This window comes from Erpetoichthys calabaricus, chromosome 5 (assembly GCF_900747795.2).
Source record: "Erpetoichthys calabaricus chromosome 5, fErpCal1.3, whole genome shotgun sequence".
Taxonomy (NCBI): domain Eukaryota; kingdom Metazoa; phylum Chordata; class Cladistia; order Polypteriformes; family Polypteridae; genus Erpetoichthys; species Erpetoichthys calabaricus.
In genome coordinates this window covers 248,143,314-248,170,551 of record NC_041398.2, presented here as the reverse complement: position 1 = coordinate 248,170,551, position 27,238 = coordinate 248,143,314, and the positions used below count along the sequence as shown (strand labels likewise).

Sequence of the window (27,238 nt, the reverse complement as noted above, 5' to 3'; positions counted from 1 at the left end):
CAGCAACAACAATGAGTCAGCATACAGAGAGGAGGTGCAGCAGTTAACGTACTGGTATAAAGTCAATAACCTGTCTCTGAATGTAGACAAAACAAAGGAGATGATTGTTGATTTTAGGAAGACTACGAGTGACCATCTGCCACTGAACATTGACGGCTCAACTGTGGAGGTCGTCAATAGCACCAAATTCTTGGGTGTCCACCTGGCAGAGAACCTCACCTGGTCCCACAACACCAGCTCTTTAGCCAAGAAAGTCCAGCAGCGGCTCTATTTCCTACGTAGGCAGGCTGAGGAAACCCATCTTCCACCAGCTACTCTAACAACATTCTACAGAGGAACCATAGAGAGCATCCTGAGCAACTACATCACTGTCTGGTTTGGAAATTGAACGGTCAGGTGTTCGCAAAGCCCTACAACAGATAGTGAGGACAGCTGAGAAGATCATCGGTGTCTCTCTTCCCTCCATCATGAACATTTACACCACATGCTGCATCCGCAAAGCCACCAGCATTGTGAATGACCCAACACACCCCTCACATTCACTGTTTACATGCCTGCCATTGAGAAAAAGGTACCGAAGCATTTGGGCCCTCACCACCAGAATGTGGAACAGTTTGTTCCCCCAAGCCGTCAGACTCCTGAACACTCACGGACCGGACTGATATCTGATATCTGTGTCCCGTTCTGTAGTGTTGCACATGTTTGCACATTTGACTCACATGCACCTTGTTATATACTATGTGTCTTTATGTTACGTGTCGTGGATTCTTCATTGTTCTGTGTTTTATGTAGCGCCATGGTCCTGGAGGAACGTTGTTTCGTTTCACTGTATATGGATGAAATGACAATAAATACTCTTGACCTGACTTGACTTGATGAGCACTGGGTAGTGACTGAAAGAACGAGATTGCGAATACAAGCGGCTGAAATGAGTTTCCTCTGAAAGGGTGTCTGGGCTCTCCCTTAAAGATAGGGTCAGAAGCTCAGAGTAGAGCCGCTGCTCCTCTGCATCGAGAGGAGTCAGATGGCGTGACTCGGGCATCTGATCAGGATGCCTCCTGGACGCCTCCCTGGTGAGGTGTTCTGGGCACATCTAACCGGGAGGAGGCCCCTGGGAAGACCCAGGACACGCTGGAGGGACTATGTCTCTCGGCTGGCCTGGTAACGCCTCGAGATTCCCCCGGAAGAGCTAGAAGAAGTGGCCGGGGAGAGGGAAGTCTGGGCATCTCTGCTCAAGCTGCTGCCCCCGTGACCTCGGATAAGCGGAAGAGATGGATGCGCATTGTTCAGATCTTGTTTATAATTATAAAGTTTACTTGGAATATATTATTTTCTTTTGTATATATATTGCATCACCTTAATTAATTTTAATTGTAAATTTTATTGCATGGTCTTATGGCCGATTCAGGGCACATTTCACAACATGCTGTATGTGACAAATAAAGAATCAGTCGAATCAATCAAATGAATCAAAATAAGAAGCAAATCTAAACTGTCTGTGTGGATGTGTGAGTTGTCTGCCCTGTGAGGCTGACAGGATAAGCGCTGCACCCATACCCCCCCCCCCCCCCCCCCCCCAACACACTGGTCCTGAAGTGGGATTGTAAAGGGATGAGTGAATGGCTGCTTAATTTCCTGAACTTGCTGTCAGCAGTAACTCCAAGGAGCCCGTCCTCATGTGTCAAGTATGGTAGACGGCAGCAGCTGTTGACAGTGGAGGAAGACATTATTGTTAGAAAAAAAACCCTTGACGAAGCTGTGGTGCGGTTTTGTTTATTTGGTTTATTTCGGGAGGTGTAAAGCTCACTGTCCTCATCACTTCTCAAAGCGCACAGCTGAGTGAAGCACAAAGAGCAAAGAAAACAGAACTGAGGTGGCATCAAAGACCGCAAGACGAGGCTCCCGAAGGACTGACTCACAGAACCAGACGTCCGCAGCACAGAAGTACAATAACCGTTTACCTCTCACATACTCTCATAGTCGTCCCGGGTGTGACGTTAATCTGTATCCAGCCCTGCAAGTAGGCCCTCCAAACTGCAAGGAAAAACCCGGGGGGGTTGATGGCAGAATTGGCACTCCAGCCCACCATAAAAAAAAAACCTCCCACTGGTTCCACTCCATCTGAACTAGTGGGGTGCTGAGGTGTCACCAGTTGCATGGCGGCACTCGGGTCCTAATCTGGGATCCTGAGGTGGTTTGTCATGTGGTGGCTGCAGCAAGGCGCTGTATCAGCGTGTGCTCCTAACCTCTCTCCTCTCACGTAGGGTCACACATCAGAAGGGAACCTCTGTAATGGTTAGGCTCGGTTGGGCAGGGGCACGTGGCCACATCCTTTCACTTGCTGACTAGCTGTGATCTTGTAAGAATGCTAATTCAGTTTTCTTTTTTAATTCTTTTTAGTGGTTTCCTTGCTGAGTCACAAAACATCTAGATGTCTCTTAAGAAGCAGCATATATGACTTCTCAAAAGGTGATCAGAAATTCCACACCATTTTTTTACTTGTTAAACTTGTGCTGGCCTGTGGTGATCAAATTTTTCTTAAAATGGTTAATCTGCTGTCACATAAGTGATGCAGAACGTGAAATTCAGAACATATTTAGACCCCCTTCACTTACTGCGCATGACATTGTGCTGTAGATTTCATTTTAAATGGACACGTTTGCCATTTTTGCCCATTCATTTACACTCTGTAACCCATAATGGCAAAGTAAAAAAACATGTTTGCAGAAAGGTTGGCAAATGTATTAAAAATATGAAATCTCTCCCCTCATATAACTATTCAGTACTTTATAGAAGCCCCTATGGCAGCAATTCCAGCTTTGAGTCTCCATGGGTAAGTCTCTACAAGTTTTGCAGCCATGGATGTGGGCAGTTTAACCCAAGGGTCGCCAACTCCGGTCCTGGAGGACCACCGTGGCTGCAGGTTTTCATTCTGACATTTTTTTAATGAGTGCCCTGTTTGTGCTGCTAATCAACTTCTTGTGTTTTCATTTTAATTGACTTCTTTTTTAAGATTTGTTCCTCTGAATTGTTTCATTGTTCATCTGAATTGCTTCATTGCTTTCCTTAAATGGCACCCAAACAGAAATGAAATGTAAAGTGAGTGAGCTAACAGAAGACCAACTAAGTCAGGGCCACAAACTCCAACCAATTTCACTCCAACCAGTTGCTTAATTAGGCGCCGATTCTTGTCGTTCACTAAACTCGTTCTTTAATTCTGTGGCTTGTTGCTGCTGTTGTGTTGCATTAGCAGACATTTCTGAAACTGTTGATTTTCTCTTTTCTAAGAGCCCCCTGTTAAAATGTTTTGTGGAGCTGAGCAGATCAATATTCCTGAGACCTTCATCTTTCTTTATTTTCAGATATTGTATGATGGACACCAGCTCATTTGTATCTCGTTATTGTTTGGCTGCTAATTAAAGAAAAAGAAACAATTAAGGAGTCTGAGTCTTCAAAAGGAGTAAATTAGCAGCAAAAACAGGTCACTCATTAGGAAAAGGGTTAGAATGAAAACCTGTAGCCACTGCGGCCCTCTAGGACTGGAGTTGGCGACCCCTGGTTTAACACACTTTTCCTCGCAAGCTCCATTAGGTTAGCTGGGAAGCATCTGCAGACAACCATCTTCAGGTCTCCCCACACGTGTTCTGTGACTTCATTGCACTTTCTGCATACTTCATTGTGCTGTAGATTTCATTTTAAATGGACACGTTTGCCATTTTTGCCCATTCATTTACACTCTGTAACCCATAATGGCAAAGTAAAAAAATATGTTTTCAGAAAGGATGGCAAATGTATTCAAAATCTGAAATCTCTCCTCTCATATGACTATTCGGCACTTTATAGAAGCCCCTGTGGTAGCAATTCCAGCTTTGAGTCTCCGTGGGTAAGTCTCTACAAGCTTTGCAGCCATGGATGTGGGCAATTTAACCCAAGGGTCGCCAACTCCACTCCTGGATGACCACCGTGGCTGCAGGTTTTCATTCTGACATTTTTTTAATGAGTGCCGTGTTTCTGCTGCTAATTAACTTCTTGTAAACTCATTTCAATTGACTTCTCTTTTAAGATTTGTTCCCCTGAATGTCTTCATTGTTCATCTGAATTGCTTCATTCCTTTCTTTAAATGGCACCCAAACAGAAATGAAATGTAAAGTGAGTGAGCCAACAGAAGGTTGGCAAATGTATTCGAAATCTGACATCTCTCCCCTCATATAACCATTCAGTACTTTATAGAAGCCCCTGTGGCAGCAATTCCAGCTTTGAGTCTCCGTGGGTAAGTCTCTACAAGCTTTTCAGCCCTAGATGTGGGCAGTTTAACCCATTCTTCCCCTCAAACTCCATTAGATTAGCTGGGAAGCATCTGCAGACAGCCATCTTCAGGTCTCCCCACACGTGTTCTGTGACTTCACTGCACTTTCTGCATACTTCATTGTGCTGTAGATTTCATTTTAAATGGACACGTTTGCCATTTTTGCCCATTCATTTACACTCTGTAACCCATAATGGCAAAGTAAAAAAATATGTTTTCAGAAAGGATGGCAAATGTATTCGAAATCTGAAATCTCTCCTCTCATATGACTATTCGGCACTTTATAGAAACCCCTGTGGCAGCAATTCCAGCTTTGAGTCTCCGTGGGTAAGTCTCTACAAGCTTTTCAGCCCTAGATGTGGGCAGTTTAACCCATTCTTCCCCTCAAACTCCATTAGATTAGCTGGGAAGCATGTGCAGACAGCCATCTTCAGGTCTCCCCACACGTATTCTGTGACTTCACTGCACTTTCTGCACATTTTATTGTGCAGTAGATTTCATTTTAAAGAATGCATTTGCCGACTTAGCCACCTGCCATGTGTTTTACATTTTTTTTTTATGTATATAAATTCTGCTTGACCTCTAAGGGCTCCAACATCACAGTTTCCGGCTAAGCCTGGGCCTCACCAGAAAAAGCGGACAAGAAAATGAGATGAGAAGAGGTTCTGACAATTGACATTTTTGACTCAGCAATACCATCTGATTCTAATTTCTCTCAAAGCTGCTGTCACCTCATGCCGTCAGTGGAAAATTCCGGACAGTTAAAAATGTGGAATGGAAACGGAGCGAATAGCAAATTAGAATAAACAGACTTGCGTCAGAGCAAGAAACTCATTTCTAATCTTACCTCAGACATTTATTTCATAATTTTGAATGAAACGGTGACTTGGACTATGGAGATTCAGGCCCTTACAGAGAAACAGTGGGCTCACAACAGAATGAATAAAACTAGTGGTGTTGCTCAGATTTCGGTTATTGGGGGGCTGAAATAACGAAAGAAAAAAAAAAAGGGATTCGGCCACCCTTTGAAAAAAAAAAAAAAAAAAAAAAAACAGAGAAAATGAGCTTTTCGGCTACGATTTACGATTTTGGCTCCGGTTATGTGCTCCTTTTTTTTTTTTTCGGTTGGCAAACTTTCCAGACTGCAATTCTTGAAAGACGTCCTGAGCTCTGTTTGCTCAACTAATTAGTCTTATTGGTTGTGACACTTGGCTTGGTGTTTCTGGCTTAGCAACATCTCTCGATTCCACTTTCTCACAAAGCTGCTGCCACCGGTTTTAGACCAGATGTTCATATAAAAATTATAATATATGAAAGTGTTCATATCATAAAAATGTCAGAACTTACAAAGAATGCAGTTTGTTGTGTTTTTGTGAAACGTGGCTCACAACTAACATCCCAGATGCTAACGTGGAGCTACCCGGGTTTAGCACAGTTAGAGCGGACAGAGACGCAAGTACCTGTGGGAAGCACAAAGGAGGAGGACTCGCTCTCTACGTTAATACACGGTGGTGTAACTCTGGACATGTTAACGTCAAAGTCTCCACTTGCTGCAGGGACATCGAACTGTTGGCCGTAAGTCTGCGTCCCTATTACTTACCCAGAGAGTTTGGACACGTCATTGCTGTTATCGTTTACATTCCTCCTCGGGCGGACGTGGAGTCAGCGAGTGACATCATCCATTCTGCTGTTGCTAAGTTACAAACGCAGCACTCTGAGGCGCTTGTGCTAATCGCTGGAGACTTTAACCATGTGACGCTGGACAAAACATTACCTGCATTCTCCCAGTATGTGGACTGCAACACCTGGGGAAATAAGACTATTGATTTACTGTATGCAAACGTTAAAGACGCATACAGCGCCACCCTGCTGCCTGCGCTTGGGAAAGCAGATCATAACCTGGTTCTGCTTCAGCCTCACTACAAACCAAAAGTGAGAGTCCTACCTGTAACCACACGATCATTCGGGAAGTGGTCTCCTGAGGCTGAGAATACTCTGAGAGAATGTTTTGGAACTACAGACTGGGATATCCTGCAGGGATCACAGAGTGAGAACATTGAGGAGGTTGTTGACTGCACTACTGACTCCATCAACTTCTGTATGGACATTGTAGTTCCAGTAAGAACAGTACGCTGCTATGCTGACAACAAGCCATGGATTACAAGTGACATCAAGGGCCATCTGAACCAGAAGAAAAGGGCTTTTAAAGGCGGTGATCAGCATGAGCTCAAGCGTGTGCAGAAGGAACTCCGAGTCCAGCTCAGGGCGGCGAAGGAGCAGTACAGGAGAAAGCTGGAGCAGAAGTTGCAGAATAACAGCATGAAGGAAGTATGGGATGGGATGAAGATCATCACTGGCTGCAGCTCGAAGCAGGGTACCACCATCGAGAGAGACGTGGAGAGAGCAAACCAAATGAACAACTTCTTTAACAGGTTTGACCACCCTAACCCACTCTCACTCTCACCTCGGAGTACTGCACCCTCCACACATCCTTCTGCTGATACCAGCATAGGAGAGACATCCCCACCCATAATAACAACAGCGCAAGTGAGCAGAGAGCTGAGGAGACTTCGTGCCAGCAAAGCAGCGGGTCCAGATGGAGTATCGCCACGACTGCTGAAGGTCTGTGCATCAGAGCTGGGGGGTCCTCTACAGCCCATCTTCAACCTGAGCCTGGAACAGGGGAGAGTCCCGAGGCTTTGGAAAACATCTTGCATCACCCCAGTCCCAAAGGTATCACATCCTAGTGAGCTGAATGACTTTCGGCCTGTTGCTCTGACATCACATGTGATGAAGACCATGGAGAGGCTGCTGCTTCACCACCTTAGGCCACAGGTTCAACACGCCCTTGACCCTCTGCAGTTTGCATATCAGGAGAAGGTGGGAGCGGAGGATGCCATCATCTATATGCTACACCCATCCCTCTCTCACTTGGACAGAGGCAGTGGCGCTGTAAGAATTATGTTTCTAGACTTCTCTAGCGCCTTCAACACAATCCAACCTCTGCTCCTTAGGGACAAGCTGACAGAGATGGGATTAGATTCATACCTAGTGGCATGGATCGTGGACTATCTTACAAACAGACCTCAGTATGTGCGTCTTGGGAACCGCACGTCTGACATTGTGGTCAGCAACACAGGAGCGCCACAAGGGACTGTACTTTCTCCAGTCCTGTTCAGTCTATATACATCGGACTTCCAATACAACTCGGAGTCCTGCCATGTGCAAAAATTCGCTGACGACACTGCTATCGTGGGCTGCATCAGGAGTGGGCAGGAGGAGGAGTATAGAAACCTCATCAAGGACTTCGTTAAATGGTGCGACTCAAACCACCTACGCCTGAACACCAGCAAAACCAAGGAGCTGGTGGTGGATTTTAGGAGGACCAGGCCCCTCATGGACCCCATGATCATCAGAGGTGACTGTGTGCAGAGGGCGCAGACCTATAAATACCTGGGAGTGCAGCTGGATGATAAACTGGACTGGACTGCCAATACTGATGATCTGTGCAAGAAAGGACAGAGCCGACTATACTTCCTTAGAAGGCTGGCGTCCTTCAACATCTGCAATAAGATGCTGCAGATGTTCTATCAGACGGTTGTGGCGAGTGCCCTCTTCTACGCAGTGGTGTGCTGGGGAGGCAGCATTAGGAGGAAAGACGCCTCACGCCTGGACAGACTGGTGAGGAAGGCAGGCTCTATTGTAGGCATGGAGCTGGACAGTTTAACATCTGTGGCAGAGCGACGGGCGCTCAGCAGACTCCTGTCAATCATGGAGAATCCACCGCATCCACTAAATAGTATCATCTCCAGACAGAAGAGCAGCTTCAGCGACAGACTGCTGTCACTGTCCTGCTCCACTGACAGATTGAGGAGATCGTTCCTCCCCCACACTATGCGACTCTTCAATTCCACCCGGGGGGGTAAACGTTAACATTTAACATTATACAAAGTTATTGTCTGTTTTTCACCTGCATTATTATCATTCTTTAATTTAATATTATTTATTGTATCAGTATGCTGCTGCTGGAAAATGTGAATTTCCCATTGGGATTAATAAAGTATCTATCTATCTATCTATCTATCTATCTATCTATCTATATCTGTTTGCATCCTGCTTTGTTGCGTTTACAGTTCTGGGTCTTGCACTTGTGTAATGAAAGTGTTACTTTTTCTGTGTGTTTAAATGTTTTGTGCTGCTACTGGAGCAAGTCGACCTCCCTTTGGGGATTAATGAAGTAATATTCTGTGGTGGGCTGGCACCCTGCCCGGGGTTTGTTTCCTGCCTTGCGCCCTGTGTTGGCTGGGATTGGCTCCAGCAGACCCCCGTGACCCTGTAGATAGGATATAGCAGGTTGGACAATGGATGGATGGATGGATATTCTATTTATAAAGATCCTCCGTTTGCCTCTTTTGTGACTAGCCAGGGTTTGATGACTTTTCCCCCTCTAGTGGCCATTTTCAGGTATCTTTATATATAATTCACTAAGCAACCGACCATGGCACACAAGACAGAGACTATGGGATACGCACGACAGAGCCATGCCCACCAACTCACAGAGCCCCACCCACCAACTCCAAGACCATGGGATACGCACGACAGAGCCCCGCCCGCCAACTCTAACCCTCCTCCCACGTCATGGGATACGCACGACCGCGTCCACCCTCGCAAACCGTTTGACACGCTGCATACAGCGATTCACATCCGTGACAAACATGCTTCTTCTTAGATGGTCCTGCAGGAACAGGGATTCATACCATACTAAGAGCATAGTGTTTTTGTTGGCTTGCCCGCCTGCCTGCCCGCCCGCCCGCCTGACTGTTACCAGCATTCACCACAATGTACTAGAGTGTAAAACTATCACAGCTGCTGCCTCACAAACTGTCCTTATTCCCCAGATTTCCCTGAGCCCATCAGATTCAAATTTGCCTTTACTTTTGCATGCAGACAATTTCCTGTTAGATTGGCCTTTGCAATGACAATTAATAAGGCACAGGGACAAACTTTCAAAAAGAAATGCCTGTATCTGCCAACTCGAAGACCATGGGATACGCACGACAGAGCCCCGCCCGCCAACTGTAACCCTCCTCCCACATCCACCGTCACACACTGCCTGCTCATGTGCCCGCACGCAGCACCTCACCAAACACATCCTGAGTTGCTTTTGTCTGTGCTACAGTCCACATGCACCTCTGAGCCACGTTGACTGTTCATTTTCCTAACATGGCCACCGCTTCACATGTATTTCAATGTGAAACAATTCTTCTTTCATTTTTATACAAATTACTGCATCAGGTAACTGTTTCTTTCTATCAGTCGGATATTTCTGGAAAAATGTCATCGACGAAACTTTTGCTCTCGAACTTCGCAACATGGCTGTAACCTTTGTTTGCCAACATTGGGATAACTTCGGCGACGTGCTGTCCGTTGTTCTTAGTCACGGAAGCATAGTCATACAGTCTGCTCAACAATACGCTGACTACATGAATACTTCCAGAGTTTATGGTGGCGAGGCAGAATGTTCCAAATACTTCCAGCGCATGACTCCCGAGCACTTACTGTCGCCAGTTGCATTAACAAGCAGCCTTTGTGGCGTCACATGCATGTACTTACACTGATGACAAATATGAGAGCTCTTCCTCACGAACAAGATTTCGCAAAATGGCTCCTCGATGTTGGAGACGGGAAAAACGGAACACCCGTAACATTACCTTCATATTGTTTTCCTTTTATTTCTGATCCCGTTCAACAATTATATGGCGACATCGACTTCTCAACTGTAACTCTGGAACAACTCAGTACGTGAGCTATATTAACCGTCACCAACGAAGACTCGCTACACCTTAATGAACAAGTATTGAAACTTATCCCTACCGACGAAGTAACTTTCACCAGTGTTGACTCCATCGTCACAGAAAGATCCCGCAGATCAACTTTCATTCTCCGAAGAATTTCTTAGCAGTCTTACTCCCACTGGCATGCCTCCGCATAAACTCCAAATTAAAATTGGTTCAGTCGTCATGCTTCTCAGAAACCTCATGCCAGCAAGAAGTCTCTGTAATGTGTGGCAGGTGGCCAGATGTGGTCATCAGCCGCCTGCCTATTTAAGGAGCCGCCTGCCCTCATTAAAGACAAGAGTCGGGTGGAAGGCAAGGAGGCGGCCTGAAGAGAGAGAAGGCATTGTTGTGTGGACAGGACTTTGGGGTTAGTGGGCACTTAGACTTTGTAAATAGTGGAATAAATAAACGTGTGTTGGGTGACATGAGCGTGTCTGCCTGTCTGTGTCCGAGCCAGTCTCCACAAATGGCCCTAGACTGACTGTTACCAGCATTCACCGCAATGTACTGGAGTGTAAAACTATCGCCAGCTGCTACCTCATACAGTGGCGTAGCTCAAGTTCGCGCCACTCTGGGCGGGGCTTCAATTTACCGCCCTCCAACGTATCTGAATATGTTAACTTATTTAAACAGAAAATTAAAATGACGTATTGAGAAAAATTAAGATACATTTTGCATAGGTTTACTTATATATAGAGAAACAACAATATTTTTTTCACATATAATTATTTATAAGCATCGACTTAGACAAGAATATAGTATAGACGCACTGATAAGACGTGTTCTGATTATTAGTTTAATATAATTACGCTACGAAAACCAGAACTGGTGTGGTGTACAAGTGATAGGTGGGGATGAGCAAGAACGCTTTCGGATTGATAACAAAACGAAATTATACATTGTGAATTAGTTGTTTATCTTCCTAGACATTATTATCGGTGTAATGTTTCTGTTTATTTTTGTTATTGCCTCATAAATTTCAACTGCCGTGTCTGATGCCGTCACAGAAGGGCCGTCTGAAAATGATTTTTGAAGCATTTGTGGATGAAAATCAGAGAATTTTTTCATTCATGAGTGATATTTTTCCAAACCCTGCTGCTTACACATGAAGTGTTCTGAGCCTTTTGGCCAATAATGCTGCACCCAAAAATGTGCCGCCCGGGGTGGACCGCCCCTAGCTACACCACTGACCTAACAAACTGTCCTTATTCCCCAGATTTCCCTGACCCCATCAGATTCAATTTTGCCTTTTACTTTTACACGCAGACAATTTCCTGTTAGATTAGCCTTTGCAATGACAATTAATAAGGCGCAGGGACAAACTTTCAAAACGATATGCCTGTATCTGCCAAACCCAGTTTTCAGTCACAGACAATTGTATGTTGCTCTCTCCAGAGTTCCATCTTTTTATTCACTCACAGTCGTATCCTCAAACCCCATTTGGACAACTGTGTCTTTCAGGAAGTGCTCACCCATCTTAATACATAATTCACCAGCCTCCTCACTCACTCACGTCCGTCCGAAGCCAAATGCGCAGTCGCCTTCTGCGCAACTGCCCGAAAAACCTTGCAAAACCGACATCGCGGCAGGCGGCGGATTTACGGCCACGAAAATTCAAAGAGAAAGGCGACTTCGATTAAAGCTCTATAGGCCTGAAAGGCGATTTCGACTACAGCTCAAGGCCTAATTATGCATTCTGATTCAATTACGCATTCACTCAATACACCTATATCAGGTCTGTGGTGCTTATACTTATTACTATTCCACTCGTGCCCATTTCATCTTACATTGTCGAAACGGGCTCTTTGTCTAGTCAATAAATAATTATGCGGTGTATGTTATGCCATGGGTTGGCTAGTTTTTTTTAAAGGTTTTGTGCTTAGGATCTCCAAGTTCATGGCAACCTTATCATTCACAACAGGGTCAGCTCATCAGACGTTCTCTGCCATGGCCAGCCAGCTACATTCAAGACATCCAACTGTACGTATCTCTAAAAAAGAGCAGAACAGCTTTAAGATCACTACAGCATTGTTATTGCACCAGTCGACAAACAGGAGGCAGCAGTCATAGTTTATGTGTCTCCCGTTGATTGGATTGTGTTACTACTACTACTGTTCTGAAGAGAACTGCAGATTTTAAGAGACTGGGAGATGAAACTGTGGTCCGGAAACTTGCAGAGGTAAACAACAATTATTAACTCTCTCAGCCCTGGATTTTCTGTTTTTATGGGAAAAATTATTTTGCAAGATATTTTACATTTGGAGTGTCTAGGAAGCTCAAAAATGGAAAAAAAAAAAAAAAGATCACTATTATTATACAATAGCTGCCAAACACTTCGACACTACTTGTTTCACTTCCGTGTTTTGCGGACTGTATGCCAGTCTCTCCAGTCTGTAGCACGCCCGGCTGCAAACGTACCTGTGCTTTACAAAAACGGCTGCAAATATATGTACTAGTAATAGGATGTCAGGGTTGAAAGGGTTAAAAGAACAGACATTATTAACTAAAACCGTCCATAACTCAAAGGCAAAGCCGAGTACGCATAGCAAAGTCTCTAAGCTGTGAAGTCCTTTAACCCGACACTCCTAAACACCACAACATGCACTGTAAAAAAAAAATATTAAATTTACGGTAAAGTACTGGTAGCTGTGGTTGCCAGAACTTTACTGTAAAAAAGAAGGTGAGAAAATTTTTTTTGGTCTACAGTATAACTTTATAGTAAATAACTGTTACATAACTTCTTTACAACACATTCCAACAGAAGTGAATGTTTAACCATAACCTAAAACCCATGCACTGTAATAAATATGCCAACCAATAAACCTTTAGAAAACCATTGGATCAAACACCAGTACACAGTTTGCATCAATAAAGTAACAACAACCAATAGCAAACATGCTGTGTCATTGAATTACGTACATTGAAAAGAGTTCAGTGTTTTAGGAAGTGACAGCACACTGTCTGGTGGAGAAGTAAAGTCTGTTTTTGTGGTGTCCTACTGGTGTGCCAGCCCACCATAAATCAGCTTCTATAACCTCAAAAAACCTTCAGCACGCAGAGAAAAAGAAGTCTGCTAACTTTAAATTATTTTTTCCTCTACTGTTCAAGGGTATGCGGCTCACCAAGAACAATAGGATACAAGGGGGCGTGTCCTTATGCAAATATCACAACTTGGGTGTTGCTGAAGCAGCGCTTTACCGTTTTACATTTTACAGTTCTTTACCTTCACTATTGAACAGTTTTACACTATAAAATTAACAGCAATTTGTTCAGTGTAACCCTAATGTATCAGTAAATGATAGCATAATTTGAAGGTATAAAAATATTGATTTTACAGAACTTGGGTGTAAAAAATAATGAAATGTATTGTTTTAAGATATGCAAATAATTTTCAGTAGAACATAAGGTAACTTTCCCTTTTTTCAAAAAAGGTATTTTACTTTCACTATTTACAGTATTTTTACTGTTAAATTTACTGACATTTTTTTTTTACTTTTGTTTGTTTTTAGAATTTAAAATCTTGGATCATTACCTTTGGCGCATTGTTGGTTTATAAACTGTCAGTTATTGCGATTTCCAGGAACACTTCACTAACAACCCAGCCTCATTATTACTGACTAGCTGTGTAAGCCCGTGCTGTAAAAAGCCGGGGCTCCTAAAAACTATTGAAATCGTCAGAAAAAAAATTGAAATGCAGAGTCAGTGGCTTCGTTTCGCGGACGTCCTCACCCCCCTTATCTATCAGGAGCTAAGCGAGTTTCTCTCTCCTCAGAGGTTTCGTTTTGCTGATGTGCTCGCCTCCCTTGTGTATCAGCGGCTAAGTGAGTTTGTCTTTCCTCTGTGGTTTCATTTCGCGGACATCCTCACCCCCCTTATATATCAGCGGCTAAGCGAGTTTCTCTCTTCTTCTCTGCAGTTTCGTTTTTCCGATGTGTTCACCTCCCTTGTGTATCAGCGGCTAAGCAAGTTTGTTTTTCCTCTGCATTTTCGTTTTGCCGATGTGCTCGTCCACCTTATCTATCAGTGGCTAAGCGAGTTTCTCTCTTCTCCTCAGAGGTTTCATTTTGCCGATGTGCTCGCCTCCCTTGTGTATCAGCGGCTAAGCGAGTTTCTCTCTTTTCCTCTGCAGTTTCGTTTTTCCGATGTGCTCGTCCCCCTTATCTATCAGCGGCTAAGCGAGTTTCTCTCTTCTCCTCTGCAGTTTCGTTTTTCCGATGTGTTCACCTCCCTTGTGTATCAGCGGCTAAGCGAGTTTGTCTTTCCTCTGCAGTTTCGTTTTGCCGATGTGCTCGTCCCCCTTATCTATCAGCGGCTAAGCGAGTTTCTCTCTTCTCCTCAGAGGTTTCATTTTGCTGATGTGCTCACCTCCCTTCTGTATCAGCGGCTAAGCGAGTTTGTCTTTCCTCTGCGGTTTCGTTTTGCCAATGTGCTCATCCTCTTTATCTATCAGCGGCTAAGCGAGTTTCTCTCTTCTCCTCAGAGGTTTCATTTTGGCGATGTGCTTGCCTCCCTTGTGTATCAGCGGCTAAGCGAGTTTGTCTTTTCTCTGCAGTTTCGTTTTGCCGATGTGCTCGTCCCCCTTATCTATCAGCGGCTAAGCGAGTTTCTCTCTTCTCCTCTGCAGTTTCGTTTTTCCGATGTGTTCACCTCCCTTGTGTATCAGCGGCTAAGCGAGTTTCTCTCTTCTCCTCAGAGGTTTCATTTTGCCGATGTGCTCGCCTCCCTTGTGTATCAGCGGCTAAGCGAGTTTCTCTCTTTTCCTCTGCAGTTTTGTTTTTCCGATGTGCTCGTCCCCCTTATCTATCAGCGGCTAAGCGAGTTTCTCTCTTCTCCTCTGCAGTTTCGTTTTTCCGATGTGTTCACCTCCCTTGTGTATCAGCGGCTAAGCGAGTTTCTCTCTTCTCCTCAGAGGTTTCATTTTGCCGATGTGCTCGCCTCCCTTGTGTATCAGCGGCTAAGCGAGTTTCTCTCTTTTCCTCTGCAGTTTTGTTTTGCCGATGTGCTCGTCCCCCTTATCTATCAGCGGCTAAGCGAGTTTCTCTCTTCTCCTCTGCAGTTTCGTTTTTCCGATGTGTTCACCTCCCTTGTGTATCAGCGGCTAAGCGAGTTTGTCTTTCCTCTGCAGTTTCGTTTTGCCGATGTGCTCGTCCACCTTATCTATCAGTGGCTAAGCGAGTTTCTCTCTTCTCCTCAGAGGTTTCATTTTGCCGATGTGCTCGCCTCCCTTGTGTATCAGCGGCTAAGCGAGTTTCTCTCTTCTCCTCTGCAGTTTCGTTTTTCCGATGTGTTCACCTCCCTTGTGTATCAGCGGCTAAGCGAGTTTGTCTTTCCTCTGCGGTTTCGTTTTGCCGATGTGCTCGTCCCCCTTATCTATCAGCGGCTAAGCGAGTTTCTCTCTTCTCCTCAGAGGTTTCATTTTGCTGATGTGCTCACTTTGCTTGTGTATCAGTGGCTAATCGAGTTTGTCTTTCGTCGGTGGTTTCACTTTGGCGATACAGTCGCTTTCTTTCAGCTTCATGCTGCAGCCTCGCACTTCTTTCTTCTTCCGACTCGTTAACTTGGGGCCGCCTTGCCGGCCCTTTGAGCTTCATGCTGTAGCCTCGCACTTCCAGGCCGGACAGACAGACAGACACACTTCCACGTGTAGACGTTTATCTATAAGATGAGTGAAACTCACTGAATTCGGTTTGACTCGAGTTACGCAAAACACAGAAATGTTTGGGAATTTTGACAAACTGCATTGAACTCAATGAGGGGAAAGAAAGTGAACTCAAACATGGGAGGCAGGTTTTCTTAAATGGAAACCTGTGTTGTATCAAAATAGATGTTTTACGTCCATTTTAAGGCTTTTTCTATTACCTATGGACCTGTACACCCTTAAGCCCCATTGTAAGCTACAAGAGCAGAAAAGGGTATTATTAAAATTTATTAAAAAAAAAAACACACTTCTTGTAGAATGCAATTTTATGCACCAAATTAATATATACCTGTACCATGATTGTGAAAAAATAACTTTGACTTAAAAAATACATGGATGGAGTTTATGATGTGGCCCACTTTGAACAGAATTAGGCCTTTCTGAAGTTCTGGGGCCCTGAAGCACAACAACGTGAAACGCTTTATTAGCACTGAAGCTTATGATTTACTGCAAAACCTACAATGTTTTACTGTTAAAAATCACACAGAAAGTCATCTGTTGGACACATTAGCTTTGTTTTAATTTTTTGTTTGCTACTCATATGATTTAGAAAGGAATTATTTGTGTGAAAAAGCTAATAGTGAAGCAAAATTGAACATGAATATAAACCAGTGATGAGAGATATGAGAACAAGGAACAGTCAGTTTAAACAGGAGGACACCACAGTGGCACAAGGGTTAGTCTTCTGGCCTAAATGCTCCCAGGACCCCTCTCTTTGACTTCTGACCTGGCACATTTGCCCCCATTTCTACATGAATTTTCTCCCACCTCCCAAAGACATGTGTGTTAACTATGACTTCTGAATTGCCCTGAAGTGCGATTGTACGTGTGTGTGTGTGTGTGTGTGTGCCACAGACTGCCACTCTGGCCACAGTTGGTTCTTGCCTTTGACCCAGCGCTGCCTGAAGTTCAGCTCCCCCACAGCCTAGCATAACAATAAGCAGTTTTAAAAAATAGAATGAGCTACAAAAATAGATAACAGGGTTATAAATAGAGGCCCGAGATGCTCGTTCAAATTCCTACTAACATTTGAATTGACAGACAATGTGCTGTGGCCTAAACAGTATGGCGTTGCTGGATCGTTTCCCAACTCTGGCTCACTATGTAACCCTGAGTAAGACATTTAAACCTGGCAGTGCTCCACATGTAGGCCCTGCTCTTGTAGTCTCACTCGTTTTCCACCAGACACATCCCGCCCAATCTAACAGATCTTCAGAGGAAGAATGAGCTACACTGCCTGAATCCAAGTGTGCATACATAGCTTGTAGAGAAAGACTCACCCAAGAAGACAGAAAGCTGAAATTGACTTTTTCATAAATTGGCAGAGGTGGGTAGAGTAGCCAAAAATTGTACTCAAGTAAGAGTAGCGTTACTTCAAAATAATATGACTCAAGTAGAAGTAAAAAGTAGTCATCCAAAAAATTACTCAAGTAAGAGTAAAAATGTACTTGGTGAAAAGACTACAAGTACTGAGTAACTGTTTGATCATAATAAATGATTCATTTTTTTAGAAATGTTGTAATAAGACAGACAAAAATATAAAATAATGTGCATATACTGCTATTTCCAAATAATAAAATAAAAAATGAGTAAAAATAAATCACTTCTTTACAAAATAAAGATGCAACAATAACACAAAGTTCCAAATCTCAGTTTTTCACAACAAAGCTTTTGAAGCCAAAACCTACAGTAGGTAACGTGTGTGTTTGAACAGTGCAAAGTACTTACAGTGACGAGATCTACGGACTGTACACTGACAGTACAATACTGCATATTCACTTACCCTCCAAATAGCACACCTGATAGAGCAAGGCAGCATGTGCACCGCCAACAAGTCTCACTTTACCTTGACTGGCCAGTCGCGGATAGTTGACACAGTTAACACAGTCACTGTATAATAGATGTAGGATGCTCTTTTTAAAAGAAATTAAAAATTGAGACTGCAATTAACATGAACAAGTGTCCTTATAACTGTTCTTATTTTTAAGTTCTGTAAGACATACACTGTCAGACAGAGAAGTTACTAGATAGACAAACTGGGAAGGCACTGTATAATAGAAGATATAAAACTGTCAGGAGACAAAAAACAGCTAGAGGGATGGATGGATGGATGGATGGATGGATGGATGGATGGATGGATGGATGGATGGATGGATGGAACAGTCATTATATAAACTAAAGACATAGATAGATAGATAGATAGATAGATAGATAGATAGATAGATAGATAGATAGATAGATAGATAGATAGATAGATAGATAGATAGATAGATAGATAGATAGATAGAAAGGCACTATATAAACTAAAGAGATAGATAGATAGATAGAAAAGGCATTATATAAACTAAAGACATAGATAGATAGATAGATAGATAGATAGATAGATAGATAGATAGATAGATAGATAGATAGATAGATAGATAGATAGATAGATAGATAGATAGATAGATAGATAGATAGATAGATAGATAGATAGATAGAAAGGCACTATATAAACTAAAGAGATAGATAGATAGATAGAAAAGGCATTATATAAACTAAAGACATAGATAGATAGATAGATAGATAGATAGATAGATAGATAGATAGATAGATAGATAGATAGATAGATAGATAGATAGATAGATAGATAGATAGATAGATAGATACTATATGGCAGGTGCTGCAGAAAGGCAAACAGGCAGTGAGAGTACATTCACATGTGAAAGGCACTAGATAAACAGATAAATAGGGAAGGCACTTATATAATAGGCAGACAGAGAAGGCACTAGACAGATGCATAACAGTATTAGCTATATAGTAGTTTCGTTTTATATATAATGTATATGTATTTTTCAACTCGGAGAATTATGTCAAAAAGAAATACATTAAATCATATATTAATAGACATGCAGCACACAGGCAAGCGGACAGTGAGAGTGGAGACAGATGTGAAAGACGCTAGATAGATTGTATACAATAGGCAAAAATAGCGACCACTTGATAACAGTGTTAGCTCTAATCAATGAAATGATCCATCCCCTTTGAGGTTTGCTCATTTTATTGTTATGCAACATTGAATCCCAGCAGATTTCATTTGACTTTTATGCCACAGATCAGCAGAAAAAAAAAACACATTCTTAATTGTCAGAACTGAAAACTGATCTCTGCAGAATGTTCTAAATGAAATCTCTCTATTATATAAAAAACAATCTGAGATGAGATGAGACTTTTTTTTTGAGACTCACTTCCTACGCTCTCAGCTCTTATACATTTTTACGTTTTCCTCACTTTAAGTTCCTAGTACAAGAAGACGTATTATGTCCAAATCTTATTGAAGAATTTCACCCTGAAGGGTTATCAACAGAAGATATGAGTACACGGGCAATCCTAGCACCAAGAAACAAATTAACGCGAAAATTGTCGATTGGTTACACGGCAAATTGGTTAAATGCGTATCAATAGACTCTGCTGAAACAGTTGGTGGTGGTGATGATGAGGAAGATGAAAATGTCAACTTAACAATATCATGAAGAATATCTACAACCGTTAACACCGTAGGGTCTTCCACCACCTGAATTACTGTAGAAAGAAGGATGTATCCAAGAAAGGTAATGTAGTACATCTCTCCCGGATAACATTACACAACAAAGGAGATCTTGATATGCCTTTCATATTGACATGTTAAACCATTTCCCGTTAGAATAGATTTTGCAAAGACAATTAGCAAATCACAGAGACAAACATTCGATAAAGTCGGTTTATTTATTAGAGAGAAAGAAATGAAATTCAATCATGGACAGTTATACGTTACGTTGTCACGATGTAAGTCCAAACACGGAATCAAAATTCAATGTGAATATTGACCAAAAGTTCATTCAAAAAACTGCTTTTACTAAAGTTTTACGGTAGAAGTGTAAGTTTAAAAAATATTTGCATGCTAATTTCAAGCCAAACAGAACAAAATTGTATAATGCAACGAGAAACACGAACGCAACATGAAACATAATTTTATTATGTTTTACTCTTTTTTACTGTGGTTAATTACTTGCTCTAATGTAAAACAGTTAGTTCTATTATGCATAAGTAACAATTCCCATGAAAATAACAATCTATTTAAATTGTTCATTCGCATCCCCATACGCTGAAGAGTGGCTTGCGCATAGTGCCGGCCTGGGTATTGGCGAGCGAAGCGAGCGGGGGGCAGAGCCCCCTAATTATCAATACAAAACACAAAATAATTGCTCACATACATATTCACCACCTTTAACATGACACCCCTAAATCATCTCCGGTACAATTGATAATCTCTATGTACTACTAGTACTATAAACACATGAGAAAGCAAGTATTGTATTTCACTAAGCATTAAAGATGTAAGAGTTAGGATTCAAAAGGCTCATGTCTACATATTTTTAGATAGATAGATAGATAGATAGATAGATAGATAGATAGATAGATAGATAGATAGATAGATAGATAGATAGATAGATAGATAGATAGATACTTTATTAATCCCAAGGGGAAATTCACATTCTCCAGCAGCAAAAAATATTAAATTAAAGAGTAATAAAAAATGAAAGTAAAAAACAGACAATAACTTGAATAATGTTCAACGTTTACCCCTATAGATGAAAAGAGCCGGACAAACATAAAAAAAACAAAGATACAAACTCACATGGTCAGATAATACAATCAAAAAATCAGTAAAGAAATCCAGCTCAATAAAGAGAAATGTGTCCATGTGCCTGCCTGCCTGTCAGTCAGTCTGTGTGTTTGTCCAGTTGCTGTCTCTCCGACATTCTAAAACACGGGTGTCGAACTCTGGTCCTCGAGGGCCGCAGTGGCTGCATGTTTTCATTCTAACCATCTTCTTCATTAGTGAGCCATTTTTACTGCTAATGAACTTCTTTTGCTTTAGTTTTAATTAACTTGACTCAGGCTCCTTAATTGTCTCTTTTTCCTTAATTAGTAGCCAAACAATAATGAGACATCAAACAAGCCACCATATGACCAGCTCACCTGTGCCTATCACACAATATCTGAAAATAAATAAAGGTGAAGGTCTCAGTAAGGTTGATCTCTCAGGTCACCAAAATATTGAAAATGTTCTTAGAAAAAAACAGAAAAATCAACAGATTTGGAAATGTCTGCTGTGGCAGAATGAGAGCAGCAACAAGCCATTGAATTAAACAATGGGCTTAATTAACAGCAAGAATCAGCTTCTCATTAAGAAACTGTTTAGAGTGAAATTGGTTGGAGTTTGAAATCCCAGTTTAGCTGGTTATCTTTTGACTCGTTTCACGTCTCATTTCTGTTTGGCTGCCATTTAATGAAGAAAGGAATCAATTCAGAGCACTGACTCCTTAAAAGCAGGTCTACTGAAATGAAGGGAAAAGGAGTTAATTAGCAGTGAAAACTACTCACTGATTAGGAAAAGGGTTAGAATGAAAACCTGTAGCCACTGCGGCCCCCCAGGCCCAGAGTTCGACACCCCTGTTTTAAAAGATGGTGCACCACAAACATTTGAGAGTAATAAAATGCATTGCATTTGGCATTCCAACAGATGGTGCACTACAAACATTTGGGAGTAATAAAATGCATTGCATTTGGCATTCCAACAGATGGCGCATCACAAACATTTGGAGTAATAAAATGCATTGCCTTTGGCATTCCAACAGATGGCACATCACAAACATTTGGAGTAATAAAATGCACTGCCTTTGGCATTCCAACAGATGGCGCATCACAAACATTTGGAGTAATAAAATGCATTGTATTTGGCATTTCAACAGATGGAGCATCACAAACATTTGGAGTAATAAAATGCATTGCATTTGGCATTCCAACAGATGGTGCATCACAAACATTTGGGAGTAATAAAATGCATTGCATTTGGCATTCCAACAGATGGCACATCACAAACATTTGGAGTAATAAAATGCATTGCCTTTGGCATTCCAACAGATGGCACATCACAAACATTTGGAGTAATAAAATGCACTGCCTTTGGCATTCCAACAGATGGCACATCACAAACATTTGCAGTAATAAAATGCATTGTATTTGGCATTTCAACAGATGGAGCATCACAAACATTTGGAGTAATAAAATGCATTGCATTTGGCATTCCAACAGAAGGCACATTACAAACATAAATACTGCTTTTATGAATCCCATACCAAATAGCCTATAACAGAGATGTATGCATTAAAGAGTGCACTGCAACACTGAGGTCTAGGTTGGATAATTAGATTTCAGATTATCTTTGAATGGTAGCACAGCTAGTGAATAAATAAATATATATTATGCTGACATTGCAAAATAAACTTGAGTATACACCAATCAGGTGCGGTGAACAACATGGATTATCTCGCTCCAAAGGCACTTAATATATGAGGCAGCGAGTGAAAGTAAATTCTTGAAGGAAAAAACAATGTACTTGATTTATTTATTTGTCCAGTAGCCACTCCATCATGCAATTCAGAAGAGGTCATCCACCTGAAGCGAAGCATGTTTGGGCCCAACCAGTACTGGGATGGGAGAGCATCTAAGAAACGTTTGGGTTGCTGCTGGGAGATATGTTGGTGAGGTCAGCAGGGGGCGCTTACCCTGTGTTCTGAATGTGGATCCCTAGTGCAGTGACAGGGACACCGTGCTGTTAAAAATGGCACCGAGACATAAAATTGAGGTCCTGACTCTCTGCGGTCATTAAAGATGCCTGGGCATCACTCATAAAGAATACAGTGTATGCCAATGTCCTGGCTAAACTGCCCACCACGGCCTAGTCATTCTGGCCCCTAATCATCCCCAGTATCTAATTGGCTAACTACCTCTCACCACTTAACAGCTAATGTGTGGTGAGCTTACTGGTGCAAAATGGCTGCCGTCACCCCATCCAGGTGGATGCTACCCATTTGTGTTGGTTGAAGTGGCTCCCCACTCGCTATGTAAAGTGCTCCGAGTAGCTAGAAAAGCACAATGTAAATGTAAAGAATCGTCATGTATTATTGTTCATTGAGCAGAATCACAGGTTTCAACGGTGCCAATGCAGTTACAAACCCCAATTAGCCTGAACAGATGACTAATTAAGGATAAGCTCAGGGAGTTTACCATTAGGACACTGAAGGAATGGCTGCTGGAAATGGGGCTTTGCAGTCAAATGTGAAGAATAAATTTTAAAAATCAGTCATTTCAAGTAGTAATAGCCATTAGCAACATTAGGAATGCCTTGGCTATAATTTGAAATCAATTTAATCGTATCTTGATCAAAAAAAAAAAAAAGTTGATTTCTATCAAAACTACAAACATTTCTGGGCGATTCCAAACTTTTGAATATTAGTGTATACAGAACAAAAATCAAAAAGTAAAGGCAATTTGAAAATGACACGGTGACTGGAACGGATCGAAGCTGATGCAATGCAACACGCTGGCAATGGCTTATGGGTAGTTGGAACACACACAGCACAGCGCCCTGCCATTCAGTCCAGTGGAAGCCAAGGTCAAATGAACGCGGCCGATCCGCTGCAGGATTGCTCCATTCTAGAACGATGTGTAATTGTGAGATTTCTTTGGGAAAGAGGGAGTGAAACCTGTGGAAATCCAGCAAAAGATGTTGGCTTGTGCGGATCAGTCAGCTGTTGGGGTACCCAAACTTTATGGTACCCCAAGTTATCGGATCCATAGCCGATATCCGAATGTGCGGCAACAGCGGACAACGTAATCCATGGGTTATTCTCGGATGCTGATGTGGGCTTTGTGTGCAACGATGCTGAACATCGACCAGATTGAGCTTTGTCTTCCCGTTTTAAAACCTCTCTGTCCCTTCGTTGTCACTTCCATACTGAGCCAACATCCTTCGGTGAATTTCAGCAGGTTTTACTCCCTCTGCCCAATGAAATCTCGTCCATGTTCATTTGATAAGACTAACAGCAGAGCTCTGTGCTGTGCGTGTTCAAACTCCCCATCAGCCATCGGGAACGTCTTGTATGGCGTCAGCTCTGATCCGTTCCGGTTACTGCGTAATTTTCAAACTGCCTTTACTTTTTGATTTAATAATAATAATAATAATTCATTACATTTATATAGCGCTTTTCTCAGTACTCAAAGCGCTATCCACACAGGGAGGAACCGGGAAGCGAACCCACAATCTTCTACAGTCACCTTACTGCAAAGCAGCAGCACTACCAGTGTAATATTTGTTATGCGCCATCTGTTGGAATGACAAATGTAATGCATATGTCTCTGTTATATGCCATTTGCTATGGGACCTGTAAAAGCTGTGCTAATATTTATAATAATAATAATTCATTACATTTATATAGCGCTTTTCTCAGTACTCAAAGCGCTATCCACACAGGGAGGAACCGGGAAGTGAACCCATAATCTTCTACAGTCTCCTTACTGCAAAGCAGCGGCACTACCACTGCACCACCTCTCACAGTGATTTATCTGTGATTTATCCTTGTGTATTGTCACAGGTGGCTGGGAGGGTGACCACCCAGCCGGGACGCCCCGGAGGACCACTCACGCCTCCTCCAGACCACGTGGGGGTGACCGGCCCTGGTGGCTATGGGGACCACGGGTATACCCTGTAGGGGCCTGTGGTCACCGCCAATGCCTTGGGAGCCCTGGACTTCAGCACTCACGCCACACATGGAAGTGCCGGGGAGAGAGGATCGGGGGACACCTGGAGTACATCCAGGTGATTATAAAAGGGGCCGCCTCCCTCCATTCGGGGGCTGGAGTTGGAAGAGAAGGACGGACAAGATCTTGGAGGAGGCAAGGAGGCGGCCTGAAGGAAGAAGAGGCATTGTTTAAGGGCCGGGACTTTGGGGTTAGAGTGTGCACTGTAAATATGGAGACTTATAATAAACGTCTGCGGAGGGTTGGCACCCTGCCCGGGATTGGTTCCTGCCTTGTGCCCTGTGTTGGCTGGGATTGGCTCCAGCAGACCCCCGTGACCCTGTGTTCGGATTCAGCGGGTTGGAAGATGGATGGATGGATGGATGGATAATAAACGTGTGTTGGGTGATTTAAACGTGTCCGGGTCATCTTCCACAGTATACACTCGCTTTAAAAGGTTTGGAATCACCCAGAAATTTTTATGTTTTTGATACAAATTAACTGTTTTATCAAGCGTCTTGAAGAGTAGAAAAGGCACTATGGAAATATAATGTATTATTAAGATGCCATATACTGTATATACGCAGTGGGTAGCGCTGCTGCCTCGCAGTTAGGAGGCCCGGGTTCGCTCCTCCCTGAGTGGTGTTGGCATGTTCTCCCCGTGTCTGCGTGGGTTTCCTCCCACAGTCCAAAGACATGCAGGTTAGGTGGATTGGCGATTCTAAATTGGCCCTAATGTGTGCTTGGTGTGTGTGTGTGTGTGTGCCCTGTGGTAGGCTGGCACCCTGCCCGGGGTTTGTTTCCTGCCTTGCGCCCTGTGTTGGCTGGGATTGGCTCCAGCAGACCCCTGTAACCCTGTGTTTGGATTCAGCAGGTTGGAAAATGGATGGATGGATACTGTATATATAAAAAACACAAATACACACACACACACACACAATATTTAAATTCTTCCAACTGTTAAGCAACCCAACAATTTGTGCATAGAAACTGTCCAGGAGTCCAGGTGTGAGTGCCAGGGGTCCTGTACCATTTGGCAGAAGGAAGGAGAGAGAAAAGTGACCGTGCAGGATGACCGAGGTCTTTAACTGTCTTGTTTTTCTGTCTAAAGCACGGAGTCCTGAAAAGGCGGCAGCTGGGTGCCAACGTTGCCCGCTGTCTTATGCCCAATGATGTCGGGATCAACAACATCCAAAGAACCCTAATCTGATCTGCTATCAGTTGGTATGCACAACGGATGGAAGCAGGGCCAGCATCATAGGCCCCCTGGGCAAAATATTGTGCTGGGACCCCCGTTAATAAAAGCAAAACAGAAACACGCATAGGCATCAGAAACCCCTGAGTCCCTAAGGATCCGTTAAGACAGCCCGGGATGGATGGATGGATAAAAGACAGCAAAAGGAAGGAACACATCTGGAAACTACTGGCTTGACGTTCTCCACCTTGGGTCCAAAGCTGGAAAGGTCCAGATGGAATCCCACAGGTGACGCAGTGGCTGCGGATTTTCTGTTGATTGGCTGCAAACTGCCGTCTTCTCTAATCGTCTTTCCCGACTCGACCAGGAAGCCCTTAAAGTTTACTTTGTCTGCCCTTTAATCGATCGCACACCTTTCACACTCTCCCTCCAGTAAAACTCGAGACTTTTATGCACACTTTTCCTTGCCAACTGTTGCTCCGAGGACGCCACAACCGACGCGACGCGTCTCGGTAAAGGGGCGGGTCTTCCCGTTGGCGGGCACCTGGCAGGCGCGGGACTCACCTGCGTGGGGCATCGTGATGGTCTCGTTGGCCACGCCGGAGCCCACGTTGAAGATGACCACGGCAGAGGCGTTGTGCGCGGCGGCGTGTCGGATCTTGTCCCTGTAAGTGCAGTTTCCTTTGGGGATGAGCGCGATCCAGCTCCTGGCACTGGCCGGGACGCTAAATTTAGTGTTGGGGTCGCAAGCCAACCTGTCGTGGGGAGACGCGGGCATGGCCACAACCCCCCGGGCGTCCTGCTTGAGAGAGTGCTCCCCGTAGCGGCCACACTCCGTCCTTTCGCTCCTCACTTCGGATGTGTTGGGGTCCATGTAGGTGATATTTACAAAGGCCGTGTACCATTCTTCCTTCTCGGCAACCGTGAAGTCCAAGCAGAGGAACTGCACGAAACAAAAGGAAAGCAGCCATGTTGAGAGCGCCAGGCTGCGGCAGGCTTGGTTCAGCGACATGGCCATGTCGGTTCGAGCGCAGCTCCGAGATTCGTTTCCGTTATGTAGCCGCCGTCTCCCGCTTGCCTGCCTGCCTGCCCGCCCGCCTCCTTCGGCCGCGGCTCTGGTCTTCTTGCAGACGGCTGTCTGCAAGCAACTGTCTGCAGATCCTTGGCTTCGGCGCCGCTGCTGGGTCTCTTGCGATTAAAAGGTACGTATCAGTCTGGCCGCCACCGCTACTGCTGCGACGGCAGGAGGAGCCTTGTGATGTCGATGTCGCTGGCTGTCAGTGTCTCCCAGACTGACTTGTCGACTGACTCCCTTGTTTTCTCTCTGCCCGCGTCTCCACGCTGGATAGACTTGTGATGTGAGCGCCGCCGCAGCGACATCTGCTGGCGAGTCAGCGAACTGAACGCGGGGGGCTCGTCGCCCGTCATTGCTGCTCTAAAAGGGGGGCAGCCTGCTTCCAAAAATCCAACGCCAGTCTCGAGTTCGTGACATACGACAGACAAGCTACGTGCCAGAAAAGTGCACGGCTTAAAAAAAAAAAAAAACGAAAACAGAAAACTGAACGGAGCGTCGAAAATGCAATTCACGAATCCAAACT

At 43.6% G+C, this 27,238-nt stretch overlaps 1 protein-coding gene across 2 annotated transcripts in view; it reads right to left on the bottom strand.

Annotated features, from left to right (window-relative positions):
* The window catches only part of rnf150a (ring finger protein 150a), a 176,113-nt gene extending 149,077 nt beyond the window's left edge, over positions 1-27,036 (bottom strand). For both annotated transcript variants that reach the window (XR_007935101.1, XM_028802742.2), the window contains exon 1: positions 26,205-27,036. Coding sequence is in view for 1 of the 2 variants with exons in the window: in XM_028802742.2 (XP_028658575.1) it covers positions 26,205-26,658 (454 nt within the window). In the remaining variant the exon portion in view is untranslated. The remainder of the gene's footprint in view (positions 1-26,204) is intronic.
* Between the last annotated feature and the right edge of the window lie 202 nt (positions 27,037-27,238).